The 18,570-nt window shown below is 44.4% G+C and overlaps 5 protein-coding genes and 2 non-coding genes across 10 annotated transcripts; 4 read left to right on the forward strand and 3 right to left on the reverse strand.

The window, feature by feature from the left end:
* Positions 1 to 2,327: 2,327 nt before the first annotated feature.
* On the reverse strand, positions 2,328 to 5,070 carry LOC133150093 (uncharacterized). 3 transcript variants are annotated; one of them, XM_061272390.1, is made up of 2 exons: positions 4,805 to 5,070; positions 2,328 to 3,581 (listed from the first exon to the last, which is right to left on the reverse strand). In XM_061272390.1, exons 1-2 carry the CDS (start codon positions 4,995 to 4,997, stop codon positions 2,842 to 2,844), a joined length of 933 nt encoding a protein of 310 aa, XP_061128374.1. In that variant the 5' UTR covers positions 4,998 to 5,070; the 3' UTR covers positions 2,328 to 2,841. The 3 variants fall into 3 exon arrangements, with proteins under 3 accessions (XP_061128374.1, XP_061128376.1, XP_061128375.1); XM_061272392.1 differs by having other exon boundaries at positions 4,354 to 4,866; XM_061272391.1 differs by lacking the exon at positions 4,805 to 5,070 and adding an exon at positions 4,025 to 4,345.
* On the forward strand, positions 4,908 to 7,524 carry fkbpl (FKBP prolyl isomerase like). Its single transcript, XM_061272389.1, has 5 exons — positions 4,908 to 5,032; positions 5,324 to 5,481; positions 5,747 to 5,916; positions 6,328 to 6,599; positions 6,673 to 7,524. The coding sequence occupies exons 3-5, from the start codon at positions 5,754 to 5,756 to the stop codon at positions 7,315 to 7,317; spliced, it is 1,080 nt and encodes a 359-aa protein (XP_061128373.1). The 5' UTR covers positions 4,908 to 5,032; positions 5,324 to 5,481; positions 5,747 to 5,753; the 3' UTR covers positions 7,318 to 7,524.
* A 461-nt stretch (positions 7,525 to 7,985) lies between these two features.
* Positions 7,986 to 9,334, reverse strand: ebp (EBP cholestenol delta-isomerase). Its single transcript, XM_061272393.1, has 5 exons — positions 9,189 to 9,334; positions 8,757 to 9,051; positions 8,643 to 8,679; positions 8,441 to 8,571; positions 7,986 to 8,369 (listed from the first exon to the last, which is right to left on the reverse strand). The coding sequence occupies exons 2-5, from the start codon at positions 9,046 to 9,048 to the stop codon at positions 8,149 to 8,151; spliced, it is 681 nt and encodes a 226-aa protein (XP_061128377.1). The 5' UTR covers positions 9,049 to 9,051; positions 9,189 to 9,334; the 3' UTR covers positions 7,986 to 8,148.
* A 199-nt stretch (positions 9,335 to 9,533) lies between these two features.
* On the reverse strand, positions 9,534 to 9,605 carry trnah-gug (transfer RNA histidin (anticodon GUG)). The gene has a single exon. It is a non-coding gene; the product is annotated as a tRNA-His (tRNA).
* Positions 9,606 to 9,800: 195 nt separating this feature from the next.
* On the forward strand, positions 9,801 to 9,872 carry trnae-uuc (transfer RNA glutamic acid (anticodon UUC)). Its single transcript has one exon. It is a non-coding gene; the product is annotated as a tRNA-Glu (tRNA).
* A 326-nt stretch (positions 9,873 to 10,198) lies between these two features.
* On the forward strand, positions 10,199 to 11,632 carry ccdc115 (coiled-coil domain containing 115). The gene is made up of 5 exons (XM_061269431.1): positions 10,199 to 10,435; positions 10,578 to 10,681; positions 10,751 to 10,857; positions 10,957 to 11,148; positions 11,401 to 11,632. The coding sequence occupies exons 1-5, from the start codon at positions 10,331 to 10,333 to the stop codon at positions 11,526 to 11,528; spliced, it is 636 nt and encodes a 211-aa protein (XP_061125415.1). The 5' UTR covers positions 10,199 to 10,330; the 3' UTR covers positions 11,529 to 11,632.
* Positions 11,633 to 12,279: 647 nt separating this feature from the next.
* On the forward strand, positions 12,280 to 16,834 carry si:dkey-109j17.5 (zinc finger BED domain-containing protein 4). 2 transcript variants are annotated; one of them, XM_061272090.1, is made up of 5 exons: positions 12,280 to 12,791; positions 14,022 to 14,237; positions 14,471 to 14,730; positions 14,818 to 15,370; positions 15,714 to 16,834. In XM_061272090.1, the coding sequence occupies exons 1-5, from the start codon at positions 12,642 to 12,644 to the stop codon at positions 16,551 to 16,553; spliced, it is 2,019 nt and encodes a 672-aa protein (XP_061128074.1). In that variant the 5' UTR covers positions 12,280 to 12,641; the 3' UTR covers positions 16,554 to 16,834. The 2 variants fall into 2 exon arrangements, with proteins under 2 accessions (XP_061128074.1, XP_061128075.1); XM_061272091.1 differs by having other exon boundaries at positions 12,280 to 12,659.
* The last annotated feature ends 1,736 nt before the right edge of the window (positions 16,835 to 18,570 follow it).

Raw genomic sequence — 18,570 nt, forward strand, 5'->3', positions numbered from 1 at the left:
GTGCACTTCGCCTTGCGGTAGACACGATGATATTGGTCTCGTTGTATCCCCTGTTTTGCTCACAGTGACTGAGACAGTGGATGATTTTGAAATAGGCGTCGCTGAAGATTCATTGTCTGCTGCTTCTTGTCTTTCATGAACCTGGGTTAAGTCATCTTCTGTGTCCTTTGCACTTTGCGCTGATGGTGATGGTGCAGACACAGCTTTGGCATCGGGCTCAACGAATGATACAGTGGCAGAAATCGGCGGATCTTGGACAGGGGGTGTGGCCAGATCCTGTACTGGCTCTTCTCGTGTCTCTTGCCTTTGGTTGAGCTTTCTTAGGAAGTCGTACTCTGAAAGAGTCAACAAATAGTTACATTAGAATTGAATATATACTGCACAGAGACAATGTTTTCCCAATCACTGAACCATTTTTAATTATTTCAGTCTTGCAAATCTTCATCTCACACCTTTTGCCAACTAGCATGCATTTCTCCCTCTGCTGCAGCCCACACACCATAATCCTACATATGACTTTAAATTGTAGCAAGTATACATTATTTCTACAAAAGTTCTTCAACTGTAGGTGCAGCCTCCAGACCTGTGACCTAAACCCTTTGACCCTAAGGTCAAAAAAGTCTTGATTAATCATCACACCACACCATAATCATGATGCACATTCGATCACTACTGTCCAGCACAATTCGTGTCGATGGTCCAACATTGATTTGATAAGCTGTGAAAGTAAAATTTGCTGTTGCCATTATTTTTTCTTTGCATGTCATCATCATCATTCATGCTGGGTTGTTCCAGTGTTCACACTGGTGGTGTAATTTTTTTTTTTTTTGGATGGGGTGTTGGTTTAGTTTCACTGTTCCATCTTGTCTCGCACACGTCTCGTTAATTCATAGACAAGCATAACTCTTTGTCTAAAAAACGAATGAGATGCAGCTTTGTACAGTCGTGTTAGCGACCACGCTAATGGTAGCTGCTGCAACCATTAGCCTTGGCTAACAGCCATTCTCTTCTGTGCTCTTTTTGCATTTTTCATTTCATTTGAATTTCATGAATTGAGTTGAACACAAAGATGATATAGTTGCAGGGCCATAGAGCCATGACTTACTCTTTTAGATGAATAGCAAGAGTTGGATGCACAGGTTGATAATACCTTTTGCCATCCAGCGGAAGAACATTTGATTTGTCTGCCTGCCACTATACACTGCTGGCATCGATAGAAACATATATATTTTGGTGAATACATTTTAAAAAGACACAATCAACAATGCTGTGAAGATACTTTCTGTTATTGTTCGTTCACTTTTACCCAATTGTAGACTCGATACAAATTGCTTTTCCAGCCTCGTACACCCACGTGGAAGATTATCTCATCTCATTTTGCCACTAATTTGGTTGTCTGTGTTGTGACACGGCAGTATTTGTTTTTGTCGAAAAAATATCGACGCTATTTTAATGTCCAAAGCTAATGATCAGTCTTAAGGGAAAAAGAATTGCTCTCAAAAGGATGGAGTTTATTTTTCTGGAATGCAACAGCAGTAAGTATCATAAAAAAATGATACTATCATTCATTTCTGTTATCATGACAGGCCTAGGTAGGAACTCTTCTTTATTTTTTACGAGTCATGGTTTAGAATGGTGAATTCGATCTGGCTTGCATGTGCACGAAGAGACGAATGAGACTTACCCCATTGCTCTTGAAATCGAAAGGCAACCTCGTTATCGTTTAAGTCTTCTTCTCCAAAACTTGTCATGTGGGTTAGATGTGTCTCTAAACATCTTGGAATGTCATCAGGTTGGCTTAGTATTGTCGTCCTGGATGTGCACTCGATCAGAGTTTTGACTCCAAATGATAAGGGATTCTCGGAATCCATTTTGAAACGATTGCTCCTTTCTTGTGTTTGTGGCTCGGTTGAAGTTTCCAGAACTTGATCACTCTGACGCTCCTCCTGCCACAAGAAACAAAGACTGTGTCAGGGATGAACAATCGCTTTTAAAGGCATTCCTCGATGGATGTAAGTAATTATGTCATGTTGTGTGACATCACCCAGCTATGAGGTCACCTTGCATCACAGGGCTGTATGTTGTCATTGCATTACTTCACCTTTTTCGGAGCGCTACACTTCAGCTTCATTTTGCTCTGTCAGGTAAACCCTGATGAAGCATGCTCTTTATTAAATCGACACATTGGAAATGGCTAAGTGACAAACGACGGACATTGGAGTGTAAAGCTCGCTAAGCATTGGCAAACCGTATCAACCCATCGATGAGCCCAACGAGCTTCCTCGCCGTTGTGGTCCTCTGATTTAAAAAATACCGACAACTTTTTCTCTGTATATTTTTATTGGAAAATTCAACTTATGCCTTTCACTCAGTCCCAATAAATATACAGTTTTCTGGAGAAGTTTTATCATCTGGATGAACGATATGAGCATTTTGAGATTTTATCTTTAACAAAAACAAAGAAAAAAATATATACAATCTGTACAAACTTGATTTGAAGATTTGATACTGTCCATAGGGTGTAGATAAGCACAAAGCTTGAGGGAACTCCAGTCTTACATACTATCTGTGCCACTTGAGACACATACAATTATAAAATATTCAGTGATATCGATATTCTAGCCACATGCGTGAGCTACAAATGTTTTTTTTTTAACAACTAAAAAAAACACCTGTAGCACACACCTGCTACAATCTCACAGAAAAAAATCCCATTCAGTGTTTGGAGTTGCATTTTCGATGCAGCAAGCTTCCTCTTTTCCATCGATTGTAGACCATTTGTTCTCACACTCACTTTATTTCGAAAGATGATCGATTTGAAATGAAATCAAATGCTACACATCATAGTCGTGGACTATACCTTAGTTCTGGATCAAAAAGCATCCCTCCTTTGGGTCTATACGGGATCCGTATCTCAGATCCAGGGCCTAGCTCAGGTTTTTTAACACCCCGGTACTTATGGACTGCTGGCCCTGCACCGGTTCTGACTGCCTCCAATTTCTTGTCCGGCTCAAACTGATTCGTGGATTTATGATACATACAGTCTTCTAACGTACAGGTGAAATTGTCAGTGTTTGTTTTGGGCGTCATTCTGGGTTTGGGCTTTTTTTGCGGAGAGCCTTTCTGATGGGTGTTGGGCGGGCCAGCCGCTTGAGGATGTTTGACGATCTCCTGCCCGACGATCTGCTGCCCCATGACCTGCTGCGTGATGATCTGCTGTCCTTTGCTCTCCTCCTTGACGGAGTCACTGCACACCGCTCTTGGTTTTGTCCCTTGGGAAGAAGGTTTATGCTGCCCCTGTAGGGTGGTGGGTGCTGCAGACCTTTTCGACACTTTGGTTTCCTTTTGACTGGGGGTCCTGGCTGTAAAAGCCTGTTGTGACTTTTTTCTCTGTGATGCTCCACCTATGTCCACAGCACCAGATATTAGGATCTCTTCATACGGCAATGACACCGGTATTGAGAGTTTCTCCGCCCCGAATAGAGTTAATGATCTGGAAATGGACAGAGACGATGAAGACAATCGGACTCCCAACTCGGCGATTTCTCTTTGTCTGCTGATGGTCATCAAAAAGTCGCTCTCTGCAAAGACGACAAAGAATCATACATGGATTATGGATATCTGCGGTATCCATTTGTGACTAGCGTCAGCGGAAATATAACCAATATTTTGATTGGCCAAAGATCCAGGTAAAACCTTTTCATACAATCACACGTAAAGAGTCGTCGCTGGGATCTTGGGCATCAAAACAAATCTTTCGTGTTTGGACCCCCATTCCAAAAACGGAATCTGGCTTAGTTCATCTTCTTGGGCATCTGGATCACAGGTGTCAGACTCCAGTCCACACCTGATTCAAACAATCAGGATCATTATCAGGCTCCTGCGGAGCTTGCCGATGAGGCGATTGTTCGAATCAAGTGTGTTGGAGGAACAAAATTTGACACCTGTGATCTACGTAGTACATTTCCATATTTACTGATTCTTTTCTTGGCTAAAATGTAAATGTAAGACCAGTCCAACTTACCCCATTGCTCTTGATATAGAAAGGCAAGCTCTTTAATATCTTTTTGGTTAGGGCCTGCAAATTCGATCATTTGCGTCAGATGGGCGTCTAAAAATTTGTTAATGTCACCCGGCTGTGACAGCAGCACGGCACGTGAGATGCACTCAAGTTGACTACTAATGCCATACGGTAACGGATCCATTTAGACGACGACAACGACGACAAGGCGCCGATCACGCCGACTGAATACACTCAGAGGCAGCGCCCGCGGTGCACCTTGACAGCGGCTTTCAGACGCATTTGTCATGGCTCGTGTCATTAGAGCAAATAAAGTGTCTATGTGACGTCACCTGGTTCAAGGAGGTTGTGTGACATCACAGGGCCATGTGATGTATGGAACGTGTAAAAAAAGAAATACAGCTCCCAGACTGAGCCTGTGCAACCACTTCCAAGCAACTCAATCATTAAGTGTGAGGGATCCTTCGAAATGACCAAGTGCCTGGTCTTGTCTCAGGAGAAAAAGTGGAATGGCGAGATGAAGGTCAGGCTGGTCTCTCTCGCACTCTTATTAATCTTATTCCCAGGCTCTGTCATGGAATGTGAGAACTTCTGGTCAGAGAGTTCTCGTCAAATGCCCTCATTGGTTGCAATAAGTTTGGCTTCATGTAGTGTTTTTTTTTTTTTTTTTTTTAACCTCCATTTCTAAGCGATCATCAGCCCTCATTACATTGAAAATTGGAAGTGGCTGCAAACAGACTTGTCTGCTTGAAGCGAAATAAAATCCTTTTAACAAAATGATACCCTCAGATGTTTTCCTATCGCTCACGTCTGAAGTTCGTTCAGTAGTTAGATGTGATTGTAGCAGGAAGCAAGCTTGAAATGTTTTCTCTTCAAAGCAGCAACAACTGGCGTTCCAATATTGTTGATGTCGAACTGTCAAATGAAGTGGAGTCGCGACAACCGCTGGTTTTGCTATACCGGAAGTTCCTCCCATATATCACGCAAAGGCTCATGGGGCGGAGGAATAAGGTGGATACGCCTTTGTCTTTTTACACGGAATATCTATCTATCTATCTATCTATCTATCTATCTATCTATCTATCTATCTATCTATCTATCTATCTATCTATCTATCTATCTATCTATCTATCTATCTATCTATCTATCTATCTATCTATCTATCTATCTATCTATCTATCTATCTATCTATCTATCTATCTATCTATCTATCTATCTATCTTTTTTATTCATGTTTTTCTTTTTTTATTTATTCATTAATTTGGTTTTATTTTTGTATTTTATTATATACTTTTTTTACAGCGAGTAGTACTGAGCTATAGCCTGTAGATGGCAGCAACGTGGCGTATCAATCACAGTGTATGGAAGGAAACGCAACGAAGAAGTCATGGACATCGAAGAAGAAACTGTTTCCCCCCCCGATGGATCAGATGATTGAATCTATTTATCTGTTCAATCTGGTACGTCATTCTTTCAATATTTCAGAGTTATCTGCAACCTTCTATACATTTGATCCAGAATTGAAATTCCGTTGCATTCCTGGTTGGCCCACCGCGGTTAGTTAGTTAGTAAGCAGGTCTGCTTTCTCCTGCACGAACTTGACAACACTTTCGAGGCTCATGATCATGTCTTCGTTTTTTAAAAAATGTATTCTTTGAAAGTTTGTCCTAACACAAATAAAACGACATAAAGTAGCAAACTGAGAGCTCACGTCCATGTCTTCAGTGGAGAGATGGACCCAGTTGAAGGTGTTCAACAAGCGCAGATTGATTCTACTGCTGCCCATGATCCTGATGTCACATCTTGGGTGTCGGTCTGTCCGAGAGGCCTCTGGGCGGTCCAGAAGACGCTGACGCTCTCAGGAAGCCATGAGAAAGTCTCGAATTCTGGAGAAGGTGCCTTTCTTTCTATTTGAGTTTGAGCTGTCAAAATGAATCTACTATCAATAAATAGACAGCTATTTTAATAATCAACAGTAATTATTTTCTGAGTTTTGTCATCCTTCATGAAAGTAGATTGTTTTTTTTTCTTGAATGGGAATAAGACATTTACAAAATACCACTTTTGAAAAACACCACTACCACCACAGTAACTGACAGCTTCAAAAAGGGTTGAACAACTTCAATTGTTGTTCGATTTGACCTTTTTGAATCACAAAACAATACCAAATAACAATTACTAGTTGCATTACAGGGATGGGGACCAAATGGTTTCGATAGAATCATCGATTTTGAAACTATTTGATTGTGACAGCCTTAATTTGATTTTACAGGAAGTAATCAAGCACCTTGTTTGTTTTCTTCCAGGACCGTCGTCCGCTAACAAGCCAAGGTTGGGTTCACTGTGTCGTGTTCGTGTGTGTGTGACGGATCAAGCTGAAGCATCGCCATCTGTAAAAGAAGATGAGACCAAGCGAGGAGTTCCACTTGATTTTCCAGAAGCGACTGTACCACAGCGTCAGCTGGACTCTGTCCTGCAGATACCACTAGGTGAATGGACAACATTTCGACTTGGAGAGGGTCATTGTGATGTTACAGAAGTATGTGTGGAGGCCATGAGAGCTGGAGAGACATGTCAGGTATGGAATATAACAACATCAGCACACATCGGCCATTTGCCGTCGATTTTGAGCTCTTACGTTTGCTGCTCAGATTCGACTCCTTCCGGCAAATGGAGTTGACACGTGGCATTCCCGGCCCACGGAGGAAGTACGTGCCACTGTGGAGCTCCAAGCTTTCACGCCAGGAAAGGAATCCTGGCAGATGTCACCTGGCGAAAAATGGGAGTGGGTGAGGTCCCATAAGGAACGAGGCGGTCAGAGGTTCCGAAGCGGAGACTTGTGGGGAGCGTCGGACAGCTACAGTCGCGCCCTGAAACTGGTCATCACCCTGCTGGGCTGCGAGGCGGACAGACAAGAACAGCAAATAGACGAACAAAGTACGGCAGCCTCTGAAGATCCACCGTGCGCTCCCACGGTTCATCAAGTGCAAAGCACGAAAGCAGAACTTCACTCCAACTTGTCGTTGTGTCAGCTCAAACTGAAGCAGCCAGCGCGAGCTAAAGAAAATGCCGCTAAGGCCACACGGCTGGAACCAGGCGGGGCGAAAGCTTGGTACCGACTCGGCCAAGCCTGCCAGATGGTGAACGAGCTGGAGGAGGCCCGGCTGGCTTTTCGAGAACTGCTGAAGCTGCAGCCGGAATCCACGGCCACCATTAAGGCTCTGAAAGAAATCGCAAGTCGAGAAAGGGAAACAAATGCACGGCTGGGACAGAGACTTAGTAAAATGTTCAACTAGGAAGCAGGACTGCAACGTGTCAGCCAGACCTCCCGCTGACATCTCCATAGGGTTCAGAATGCTGCTTCACTGGGACAAGAGCATACATCTTTTTTCGAATGGCTACCCTCTCACTTAATGTATTTATTGTCGTTAATCTTAAATGCCTTATCATTTGATTGTGGGTTCAATAAAAAGGAGTTGAGTTTTGTTGAGAAGCCAAAATAATCTCTCATTGTGTTTACTTTTGACGCTTACTTGGCGGTTTGCGTGTTTCTCAGCGATGACCACTAGATGTCGCGCATGACGACGCAAAAGAGCATCATTAGAGTCGATTGTAGTTTTGAAGTGCTTTCGACATCAAGTATATTGTCATTGTGTTGAATTTAGGGCATTGTCAGCGTTTTGACGCTGCCAAAAACCGACACCCGGAATCGAACCAGGAAATTTGAACGAACGTTTTTGCAACACAAACGAACGGTACCATTTTGGGTTCATTTTGAGCAGATGGGGTGCTGGGTGAACTCTGGATGACCTATAAAACAACTAAAAACGGCACAAACGAAACAGACTATATTCCTTCATGGGGTGGGGGGGCCAGCTTCACGCAGATTTTCTACCATCCTAATGTTTCTGGGCAGCAGACAACTGTCTCCAGGCGTCCACAATGAGCTCCTGTGATGACGCCATGAGTGAAAGTCTTTATTTAAAACCCCAAAAGACTCCGATTGACTTCGTCCCAAATATTTTCTTAATTTCAATCGGAACATTTCAATCCAAAATGTTCAATCTTCATCGTCTTTTGTGTGCTTTCCCTGCATATCTCGGAATGTGTCAATGTGCCACGGCATTTTATTTTTTCTTGGATTTTTGAGCCTTTCTCCCATCCGAAAGTTTCTGTGCAGCAGACAACTGTCTCCAGGCATCCACAATGAGCACCAACGGCACGATGATCCACAGGGAGTTCATAAACACAAAGTAGAACCAAAAATAGATGGGGTGTCCCAGCTCACTGTGAACGTAATTCTCTCTGTGTTCGGTGAACATGTACAGCACATCTCCATACAGCTGGCCTGGAGGAAAATGGCATTACAATACAATACAGCGGTGCAATGCAATAAAACAAATGCTGGATTTTTCTTACCTAGCGAAAGTATGAGCTGCAGGACGAATCTGTAGGGCTTGTTAGTTAGGAAGGCAAACACAGCCCAAAAGCTGAATGGTCCCCAAAAGCACGCAGTCACCGTCTCCATACAGACCGTAAAGTTGTCACCTCTGGGCACACGGCAAACATTGATTCAGCCTTCCGAGTTACACATTTGATTTACGTGCAATCATCAACTCACGTTACATATCGACTGTCCCCTTTCGAGTACTCTTTCCCTGGCAGAAAGATGTGAGAAGACGTTTCTAATATGGCAAATTTTCACTTCATGTCAGAAACATATTTGTGTACTCACACAACTGTGACAAGAAACTCTGGTCCCCTGGAATAACATCATAGTAGAGACAGAACCAGCCCTCGATGACACTATGGATGAAAGCACAAACGGCAAACCAGCACACGGCCAGGCGCCTCAGAGTGCCCAGCCGGCCGCTAATCATCCAGGTCACAAGGAGAAAAAGCGCAGACACAGAGAAGAGAAACGTCAGGATCTCTGCCATGCTACGGTCATTGGCCACATAAGTGGGAATCTGGACATCCCTGGGCCAGTAGGGATGAAGAGGCGCAGATCCTGAGGCGGTCGCCATCACCTGTTTTGAAGAAGGGAATGGTTTTGAAACTTTGCACAATCACCTGCACAAGACTTCATCACTGATTCTGCAGAATGAGTACAAATTAACTTCGTGCTGGTTAAGACAAAAATCCCACGTGTGTATTTCGCTCTCACCAGTGATGAAGAGCAAAACTCCGGAACTTTAGAAAACTAAAAACGATTCACTTCAAGAAAACTTGCAGGAAAAGGCAAGGCGTGTATTATAAAAAATCTCAAAAACGGAACTCCTAGTGCCTGACCAATCGGAGTGCTTGCTTCGGTGTGCCACATAGCATGTGATATCAACTGGTTCGACGATTGGCTCGTTCTCTCGGAACATTGACGTCATAGATGAAATACACCAATGAAATAAGACATCACGAAAAGCTAAAACTAGGTGTAATTAATGAATGTTGGGATTTACCATTAGGTGGCGGAACAAAAAGGTACGGATTGAAATCACGCGAGGCGATTGCAACCTGCCGTGACCCGGATTCGAACCGGGGTTGCTGCGGCCACAACGCAGAGTACTAACCACTATACGATCACGGCGTGACGTTAGCTACTCCAAGAAGTGATTAAGAGGTTATTCACACGATTTCTTTTTAACATTTATTTTTAATGAGATTAAATATTAAAAATAGTAATCTATAGTCAACGTAACACGAATCTATTAAAAACTAGCACCACAGAAAAAAAGATACTTGTTTACTTGATAATGATTAAGCAACCTTCTCGGTATGCAAGTCCCATATGGTCTAGCGGTTAGGATTCCTGGTTTTCACCCAGGCGGCCCGGGTTCGACTCCCGGTATGGGAACTTCCTTTTGGTTTTCGAACTCGGGGTTTTTTGTTTTTTGGGGGGCAGACGTTTTTATACTGACAGCCTCAACATTAACAGCTTTGGATTTATCGTTAGTCTACACATTGATGCTTTTTTTTCATTTCCGCAGGTGAAAGCACTGGTAACTCCGAACCTGATTTATTTAAACATAATTTGCGAATTTGGTTACTAATTGTATTATGAGCCATAAAAATAAAATCTCTTTATGACGTTTTATTTAATTTACGATGTCGGTGTGCCACCTCCAACATGACTGATCAGAACGAGCACAATCGCGTTTCCGTCGAAACATCACGTGACGTGCCAACACCACATGGGAGAATGTCACGTGACGCATTGCGGAAGTTTTGTACCCGAGTAGCAATTTGTTGTCTGTTTTATGCTCCAAACACAGTAGGGCGGATTTAAAGACGATTTAACATAAAAAAAAAAACATGGACGAATCTGCTCTATTACTAGATGAACTCTTGCTAGCTTTGATGGACCAGTTGGAGTTACTGGAGGAAAAACGAGGTCGTCTTAACTCCCTCATCGAGCAGGTAGTGACCAAGAGACATCTCAGATTTTATATGATTGTGAAACTCTGTAAAGCTATAACGTGTTTGAATATGTCAAATTCTACTTTAGTCTCCTTTTGTAGCGCCTGTGCTATGTTAGCTTACCATTTTGTGCTCCCTGCAGGGATGGTTTTTCATTTCCAAGGCGCGATATTCAATGGGAAACAAACAAGTGTCCGCTCTTCAGTATGCAAGTGAGATCAAGCCACTGGTTGGTGTTCATGTAAGGTGAGAACTCAAGAAAAAGTGTCCATGAATTAAAACTTCCCTAAACACAGTGACTTTGTGTGTGTGCAGACAACTTGGTGATGACAATGTCGAGTTCTGCACCGATCCGCCAAAGCACGACGATGAGTATTGTAACACCAATGCACTTGTTGAAGACATTGGTCCCAAAGAGGAAGGTAAGACTGGACCATTTGAAAATGGATGTCATCGGAAACCATCTTCAAAGAATTAGAGAACATTTTCCTCATCTTGGATGTGCTTTTCTGCCCTCACAGGTGTCAGAAGAAGAATCAGACCTACGGAAACAAGCAGTGAAAAGAAGACAGTTGAAGAATTGAAAAAAAGACAATCGTCAAAAGATCTTCCAGACTCAAAAAGTGAACCGAATCTTCCGCAGAACCCGCTTCAGTGGTTCGGGATTTTGGTGCCACAATCCCTGAAACAAGCCCAGTTGTCGTTCAAGCAAGGTAATGGACAGTCTAAATATTTGTTCAAATCATGAAAAGATCGCTTCCATTGTTTGTTTGTATAACAGAGTTGTCAAAAGATGGCGCCAAAGACCCGGCTAGTAGGAAAGTAATGGTTGATGTCAAGAAAATAGGTTGAAGTGCTACTTCTCGACGGAGAATGTCACAGAAGAGCGAAATGAATGCAAAGTGAGCGAGCTAGATTAAACTTCCGACGACTAATCACGACTTTATCTTCTCTTTTCTTTCCAGTCGTGGAACTGTCTGCTGAGATTGCAACTCTCCAGGTGCAAATTTTAAACACCAGACGGGAGCTAAAGCGATGTTTTCAGGAGAAAGTGGAGAAAAAGGGGAAAAAAGAGGACATAACTGCATGTTAAAAATGAATTTGGGGTCATTCCATTTCCTTGTTGTAGATTGTCTTCATTGTAAATGTGTTGTGGTTGTTGAATGTGCTTAATAAAATCGATGGATTTAACCTTTATCTACGATTGGTGACAGATATGCTCCGAACGATGCTCGGGGTGCCCGCCCCTAGTTGAAACCCCTAATCTGAAACCATACATGTAAACCCTAAATATATTTTGCAAACTGAACCCAAGTGAAATACCCAAACTGGAATTTGAAACCCCAACCCTGAATCAAAACCCTACTTTGAGAAGCTCACCCAACCCCTATGTAAAATGACATTTAGAAACCCAGCTCTGGTTTAAACCCCTACTTTGAAACCTTAACCCATTACCTTTAAATCCTCACCTGAATTTAAAAAACTACTTTGAAGCCCTAACCCTAATACAAAAACCTAATTTGAAACCAAGACCCTATTTTCAAAGTTTGTAAAAGCCATGGTGGTACATGAAGAGCCTTTATTTTTGTTTTTGTGGCGTTACTTTTTGTAAAGGTTTGAGAACATTTGTTCATATAAGGATGCGTTGCTTTTGCTTTTACAGTCGTGCACTATCGCATATTTACAATCTTAAAATCGAAGAACAACTCGTTAACTCTGCGCACAAAGAAGAATCCGTCCAACTCGTCGTCCCGTGCCATCCATCCATCTATCCAGTAACCGGAAATGCCTGCGTGTACTTCCTGGTCCGAGCTGACGCGCGCGCACACGCGCACATACAGTCATCCATCTCTCCTCCTGCGCGCGCGCACGCGCGTCCGAACGGCGCATGTAAGTGTTGTTTTCCTGCATCCGCAGTCGCTCGTGTTTGCTTTCCGACCCATCTTCGCAAGTTGACTTATTATTTCCGTGCGGCCTCCTACTCTTTTCTCTTCGTCTCTCTCTCTTTTGTTCCTTTTCCTGACCGCTGGCCGGGAAGTAACCACGCCGACCTGTGCCCATGAAAGCCAGCGAGGGACCGCTACGTCGCTCTCATCATCATCATCATCATCATCGTCATCACCATCACCACCACCACCACCATCATCATCATTGTCCCTGCTCGTGATTTCCGACTGGGTGCAGACGAGAGAGATTGTTTGCGCCCATGGCGTCCGTTTCGAAGGTGTCTATTTTGGATTACTTTAATATTGTGTTCGAGGGCGAGAATGGGAAAATCGAATCCAACTGCAAAGCGTGTGGCACCAGAATTCAAGCGAAGCGCAGCGTCACGTCCAACTTCGTCACGCATCTTAAGGTAATTCCCCTAAAACGCGAAGGGAATTAATCACGAGCGCCTTGTATGTGGGTCATTCCAGAATTGGAGTACATATTCTGCCCCCCACCACCACCACTCCCAGGGGCGTAGCCATCCTTTTACAAGAGGAGGATGAATTTTAAGGTTAAGACAACTTTTATGAGCTAAATCATCCTTCACTCTCATTTAGCTGCTGCTGCTGTCCACAGAGGCTGAAGAAATAAATAGGCAATCTGGCGATTTATTCATTAGGTTTTAATCCGATAAGTATAATAAGATGGCAGTTGTTTAATAACCCCAAATGAAAAAGGAAGTCAATTTAAAACCATTTCCCTCCCGCCCAGTTTGATTTGAACAGTTCTAGATTTCAGCCTCTCAAATGTGAATACTTTATGATTTCATCAGTCCTCCTTGGAATCTGAAAGACAATGTGTTTAACCTTCAGCTGAGAGTGGCAATAAATAACTTGATTTTTTCCCCCCCAAGAATACATCATTCTATCTGCACTCACATGTCTAAACCAACAAACAAAATACCGTAAATTCCGGACTATAAGCCGCGACTTTTTTCCAAAATTTTGAACCCTGCGGCTTATAGTCAGGTGCGGCTTATATAAGGATTTTTTTTGTGATGACTTGATCACTTTTATACACTGCGGTATCTTGAAGAAAAAACCAACAACAAAAATACTATTTTGAAACACTACTATGGCTGCTGCTTATTCTGGCTGTGTTGCTTGTGACTATTATGATCTTTAGTAGGAATGCACGCTAGGTGACCTGCGTCAAAGGGCTCTAAACCCTTCGTCACAGGCAATGTTGAGAAAGACATGTTAAAGTATGTTATAAAAACTTTAAAAAGGCTTTCTGTGAACGGTCTTTATTTGTAAAAAAAAACGCGTGTGCACGTGCGGCTTATAGTCCGGTGCGGCTTATATAGGAAAAAAATTTTAGCTGGTGCAGCTTATAGTCCGGTGCGATTTATAGTCCGGAATTTACGGTAATCATATGATTGACACCTCGTGTTTCTAAAAACTCCCGCGTCAAGTCATATTTAAGATGAATAAAATGTCCCCATTCACAGTTGATACTTGATCTTATCTGTATTTGTATTAAAAAAAACCTATGAAACAAATGATCTGTTTTTCAAAACTGATCTTGTCCTCCAATTTTGGACTGGCCCATGTTTGGTCGTGCGGTCAATCCAGTAACAGTCGTGACTCCTTTTCAGCGCAAGCACCAGGCCATGTATGATGACTTTGTCAAAAGGAAGGACATGAAGAGAGAAGGCTTCCCCTCTGCACCTATGCACACTTTGATGGCCAATGGAGGGAATTCCCGCTACACTTTCCCTGCGGGGGCAGGAATGGGAGGAGGTGCTGGAGGGATGGGCACCTTAGATGGAGGAGGAGGAGTAAGCAAGTTTGACAAGCACGATCCACGTCAGGTGGGTCAACCGCTCACACATATGTCAAAAAAGTCTCCAATTCAAAAAGTACAGTATAACTTTCATTGAATCAAAATCAACTCGTTCACTGCCATTGACGGAGATAGACGTCAAAGATTTATTGGAATGGAGCTGGCAATGAAAGATGTCAGTCACATTTAGAATGTCAGAGCCCAGGTTCTCACGAAAGCCTATCAAAATCCCTGACCTATTTCTCCTAATTCCAACCACAGGTTTTGATAAGTGAGGCCATTGCGAAGATGATCGTTCGCGATCTGCAGCCAGTTTCAATGGTGGAGAACTGTGGCTTCAGGGTACTCCTTCAGCTCCTGGAGCCACGCTACACTCCGGACCCCCAGTACTACATCCAAAACCAGCTCCTCCCAGCTTACACCTACCAGGCCCAGGTGACAATTCGTCAGGCGCTGGCTTCGGCGCATGCCCTCAGCCTCAGCCTGGATGTCTGGAGGGCCTCGTCCGCATCTTCGCTAGGGTAAGGATTGTAAATAAACAATGCTAGCATGCTAGCATGATTGTTTTCTTTTATACACTACTTGTTCGCTAACCTCTCTTTCTTTAGCTACCTCGGTGTCACCTGCCATTTTCTGTCAATGGAGTGGCAGATGCGCTCGGCTCTCCTGGCGTGCCTTCCCCTCACCGGGAATCGAATCCTTTCCGATTTCGAAGACGTCTGTCACTCTCACGGCGTGTCCGGAAGAGCCTTCCGTGTGGTGTCCGACCCGATTCTGACCACCACGACTGTGAAGCCACGCTGTCTACCCGGTTTCTGCCAAGAGGAGGATGAAGAGGATGTCGAAAGGTGCACCGACGAGGAGGGAGGCATTAGGAATGGACACGGGGGAGAGGAAGCGTGGGAGGACTCGTGGGAGCGGGATGGCGGCGTTCGCCGTGTGGACTGCTTCTCTCGCTCTCTCAGCCATTGTGTCAGAGAGGGCTTGCGTTCTTGTACGCAACTCGCTTCTGCGCTAGCCAAAGCTGGCCACTTCTACAGATACATTACAACAGTGGTTCCACCGGAGAAATTAAGTCAGGTGCTTGATGGACCTGGTTTGATGATGGGAGCCCTGGGAAACCCTTTAGCACCGCTTCAAGACTGGGCGATCCAGCTTAAGGTAAACATGATCTCATGAATTGCTCTCACAGTCATCCAGATTGTGTTTTTCAAACTCTTAAGGCTAATTATTTGGTTTCCTATGAGGGACTCATGGAGTACCAGCCTACAGCTCACAAAAATTGCGCATGCCACGTTGACGTTGTCACATGATCACATCTTCAGTATTGTAAAGAAAAGAAAATGGCCACTCACCACTGAGCTATTTTGTAGAACAGGTCAACAACTTGCCATCATTGGCACCAAGTCGCTGCAGAAAGTCTCGTTCAGCTCCTGAACCCTTTTGTTTCTTCTATTCCTAAGTCAAAAGGTGTATCAAGAAGTTTCTCTGTTTTGGGATACAGATGCTTCGCCGGCTTCTGGACTCCGTGGAGGTCTTGGAGGAGATGAGCGGACCTGGGGAAATGGTGCTAGGTGTTTCGGAGACGGCGTTGCTGAGGGAGCTCACTGACACTTTGGAGCCCTTCATGGAAGCCTGGGACATGGTTTGCGGGGAACGACAGACGGACACGCAGACCGACGTGCCGACAGACAGACACGTGTCCGTTAGTCTTGCGCTCCCGTGCGTACTGGGTTTACGCAAGCATCTTTCGGAGACGTCCACCCCTCATTGCCCTTCTCTCCTGGCCAGCCTGAGTCAGGCAACTGAGCGCCGCCTCGCTCCCATCCTGGAGGACCCCCTCTACATCACCGCCACCACTCTCGACCCTCAATTCAAGCTCACGTGGAGCAGTGACCCCGAGTGGCACGGACAAGTTCTTCTGAAAGAACTATCCAAATATTCCGCAGAGTCCAACCCAGAACGACTTCCTCATTCCCACACGTCTCCAACCCCGACACCGTCGCCCGTGTCGCCGCTGACTCGTCCCTGCAAGTTGTTCTCTTTCATCAAGCAGAGACCCACCACGCAAGCCAAGAGCCTGGAACAGGAGCTAGCCATCTACTTGCGAGAGGAACCCACGGATGAAGAGGTTTTGCATTACTGGCGACGGAAAGCCATTGACTTCCCGCTCCTTGCCCAGGTGGCCAAAAGGGCGGTGACCATACCCGCTTGCGGCACGGCGGTCGAAAGCATCTTCAGCAAGGCCGAGCGCTGCCTGAGGCCCGAGAGAGGGCGACCCTTACCAAAGAACCTGGAGACACTTATCTACCTCAAAGCCAATTATAGATTATTGTGGACATAGTCTAGTTGTTTGCAGCCTTATAGTAAATATGGCAGCGCGTATTAAGGAATAAAGGGAACACCTTTGCCTGACACTATCTTTATCCAACCAGCCAATGAACCCACTAACAAACCAATGATTACATTAAACAAAACTGCATCGGACTTCTTGTCGCTGATATCTATATACTAACCGGAAAAGTTAATGTATTGGATTTTTAGACTACTTCTATGACAATGCGTCACCCACTAACATTGCCAGTTTCCTTCTGTGTGTGTATGCCTCATCACTAGCACTTAATAAATGACCTTTACTTATTGTAAAATCATCAACAATGTGTAGGCATTATATTATTATACACTGACCTTCTGACTGATTTTCAGTTCTGACAACATTTTGCTTAAATATTGTCGTTTTGAAGAGTGCCATTGGCACTTTGGTGGAAGACTTTTCTTTTCAGTTTCCAGGACGTAAGATGTCATTGTTTCAATTGGGTCTAGGGTTTACGTTGTTGTTGGGCCTACCATCGATCCTCGTAAGGTGTGGAAGGTTCAGGATGCTGTAGGCACTTGGTGTCTTGCATCACGAGGTCTCGTAGGTTTCCGGTGTCATTGGTTGTAAGCTTTGTAAAGAGTCTTGTTGGTCCTACCATGTCGTGTCATCTGTTTTTGGGTTCTATACGGATAATACTTCTGACTCTATAGTTTCAGGGTTCTATACGAATAATACTTAAATACTTTCCATCCAGTCTGACTTCTCTATAGTTTCAAACACGGTTCCTAATACCTGCGACGAGTTACCCACGAGCTGCCCATCCCGTCGTGCTGTGGATTGTTTACGCAGCTTGAAGCCCTCCACCCCCTCATTCCCTTTCTCTCCGTCTGTCTCTCTCATCCCTCCATTCTTTCCACCCACCAGACTGTGACAGCTCATCCATTTGCATTAGAGCAGCTGGCTCCTCTTGGTAATTGCCTCTCAAATGAATTACTTGGCTGAGAGTGAGGCTGCAAGACAGGAGGAAATTGTAATTGAACGCCTTAGCTCCAAGTGATTACATCTGCAGTGCAGAGAGCCACGTACGGAACCTGTTCTTCCCCTCCCCCACTCGGCGGACCAATTTCATGGATCGAATGTGCAGTACTCAGACACATGCATAGCAGGCCGCACCGCATGCTCCTTTAGCTATTAAGAGGCCGTCATGATTGTCTGCACTACTCTATTTAGGTAGCTGGGGGGGGGGGGGCTTATTGCTTAGTCCTGCAGGACAGTACCGTTGCCAAAAACAAAAGTTATGGTTCTGCATTGAGACAGCCTTGGTAACCCTGTACACACTCACGGATAAACAGACCGGTTATGTTATTAATAACCCGCCTGTTGCCGACTGCTGACAGTTAGGAGAGGTCGGGGCATCTTTTGTGTCAGGGGCAAGCCATGTTAACAAAAGGTGTTGCGACTCTTGGTCCGAACATTTACGGGAGCTGAAAATGCGAGGAGATGTTGAGTTGAGAAGCGATAACGATGTAATATTCGTCCAGTCATCCAGAAGGGAGGAGTGTATCGGTTTTAGTCCCAAAGGTGGAGTCATCCAATTATGACTTTAAGTAGTGATGGGGAAAATGAAGCTTCATGAACCAGTTGTTGTATTCTTTGGCTCCTCTAGGTGGCAATGTTGGCTTCAAGTGAGGCTTTTAAGAAATGGCAAGTCGGTGGGCTTTCCGAGAGTGCCATCTCGAGGTCGAAGTAAACGCAACAACGGGTTCATGAATCATCTTGAAGCTTCATTTGCCCATCATTAGCTTGAAACCACTGGCGTCTGGTCCCCGAAGTATCCTGCATGTTTTCGATATCTCCCCCCACGAACACACCAGATTGAAATGATTGGGACGATTAAATCATTCACTGCCATTGACGAGTACAAACGTCACTTTGTACTGGGCTGGCAGTGAATGAGTTAACAGGCTCCTGCTGAGTTTGCCGATGAACCGATCAAGTGAATCGAGTGTGTTGGAGGAGGGAGACACCGAAAACAAGCAGTTGT

Source organism: Syngnathus typhle, linkage group LG2 (assembly GCF_033458585.1).
Source record: "Syngnathus typhle isolate RoL2023-S1 ecotype Sweden linkage group LG2, RoL_Styp_1.0, whole genome shotgun sequence".
NCBI lineage: Eukaryota > Metazoa > Chordata > Actinopteri > Syngnathiformes > Syngnathidae > Syngnathus > Syngnathus typhle.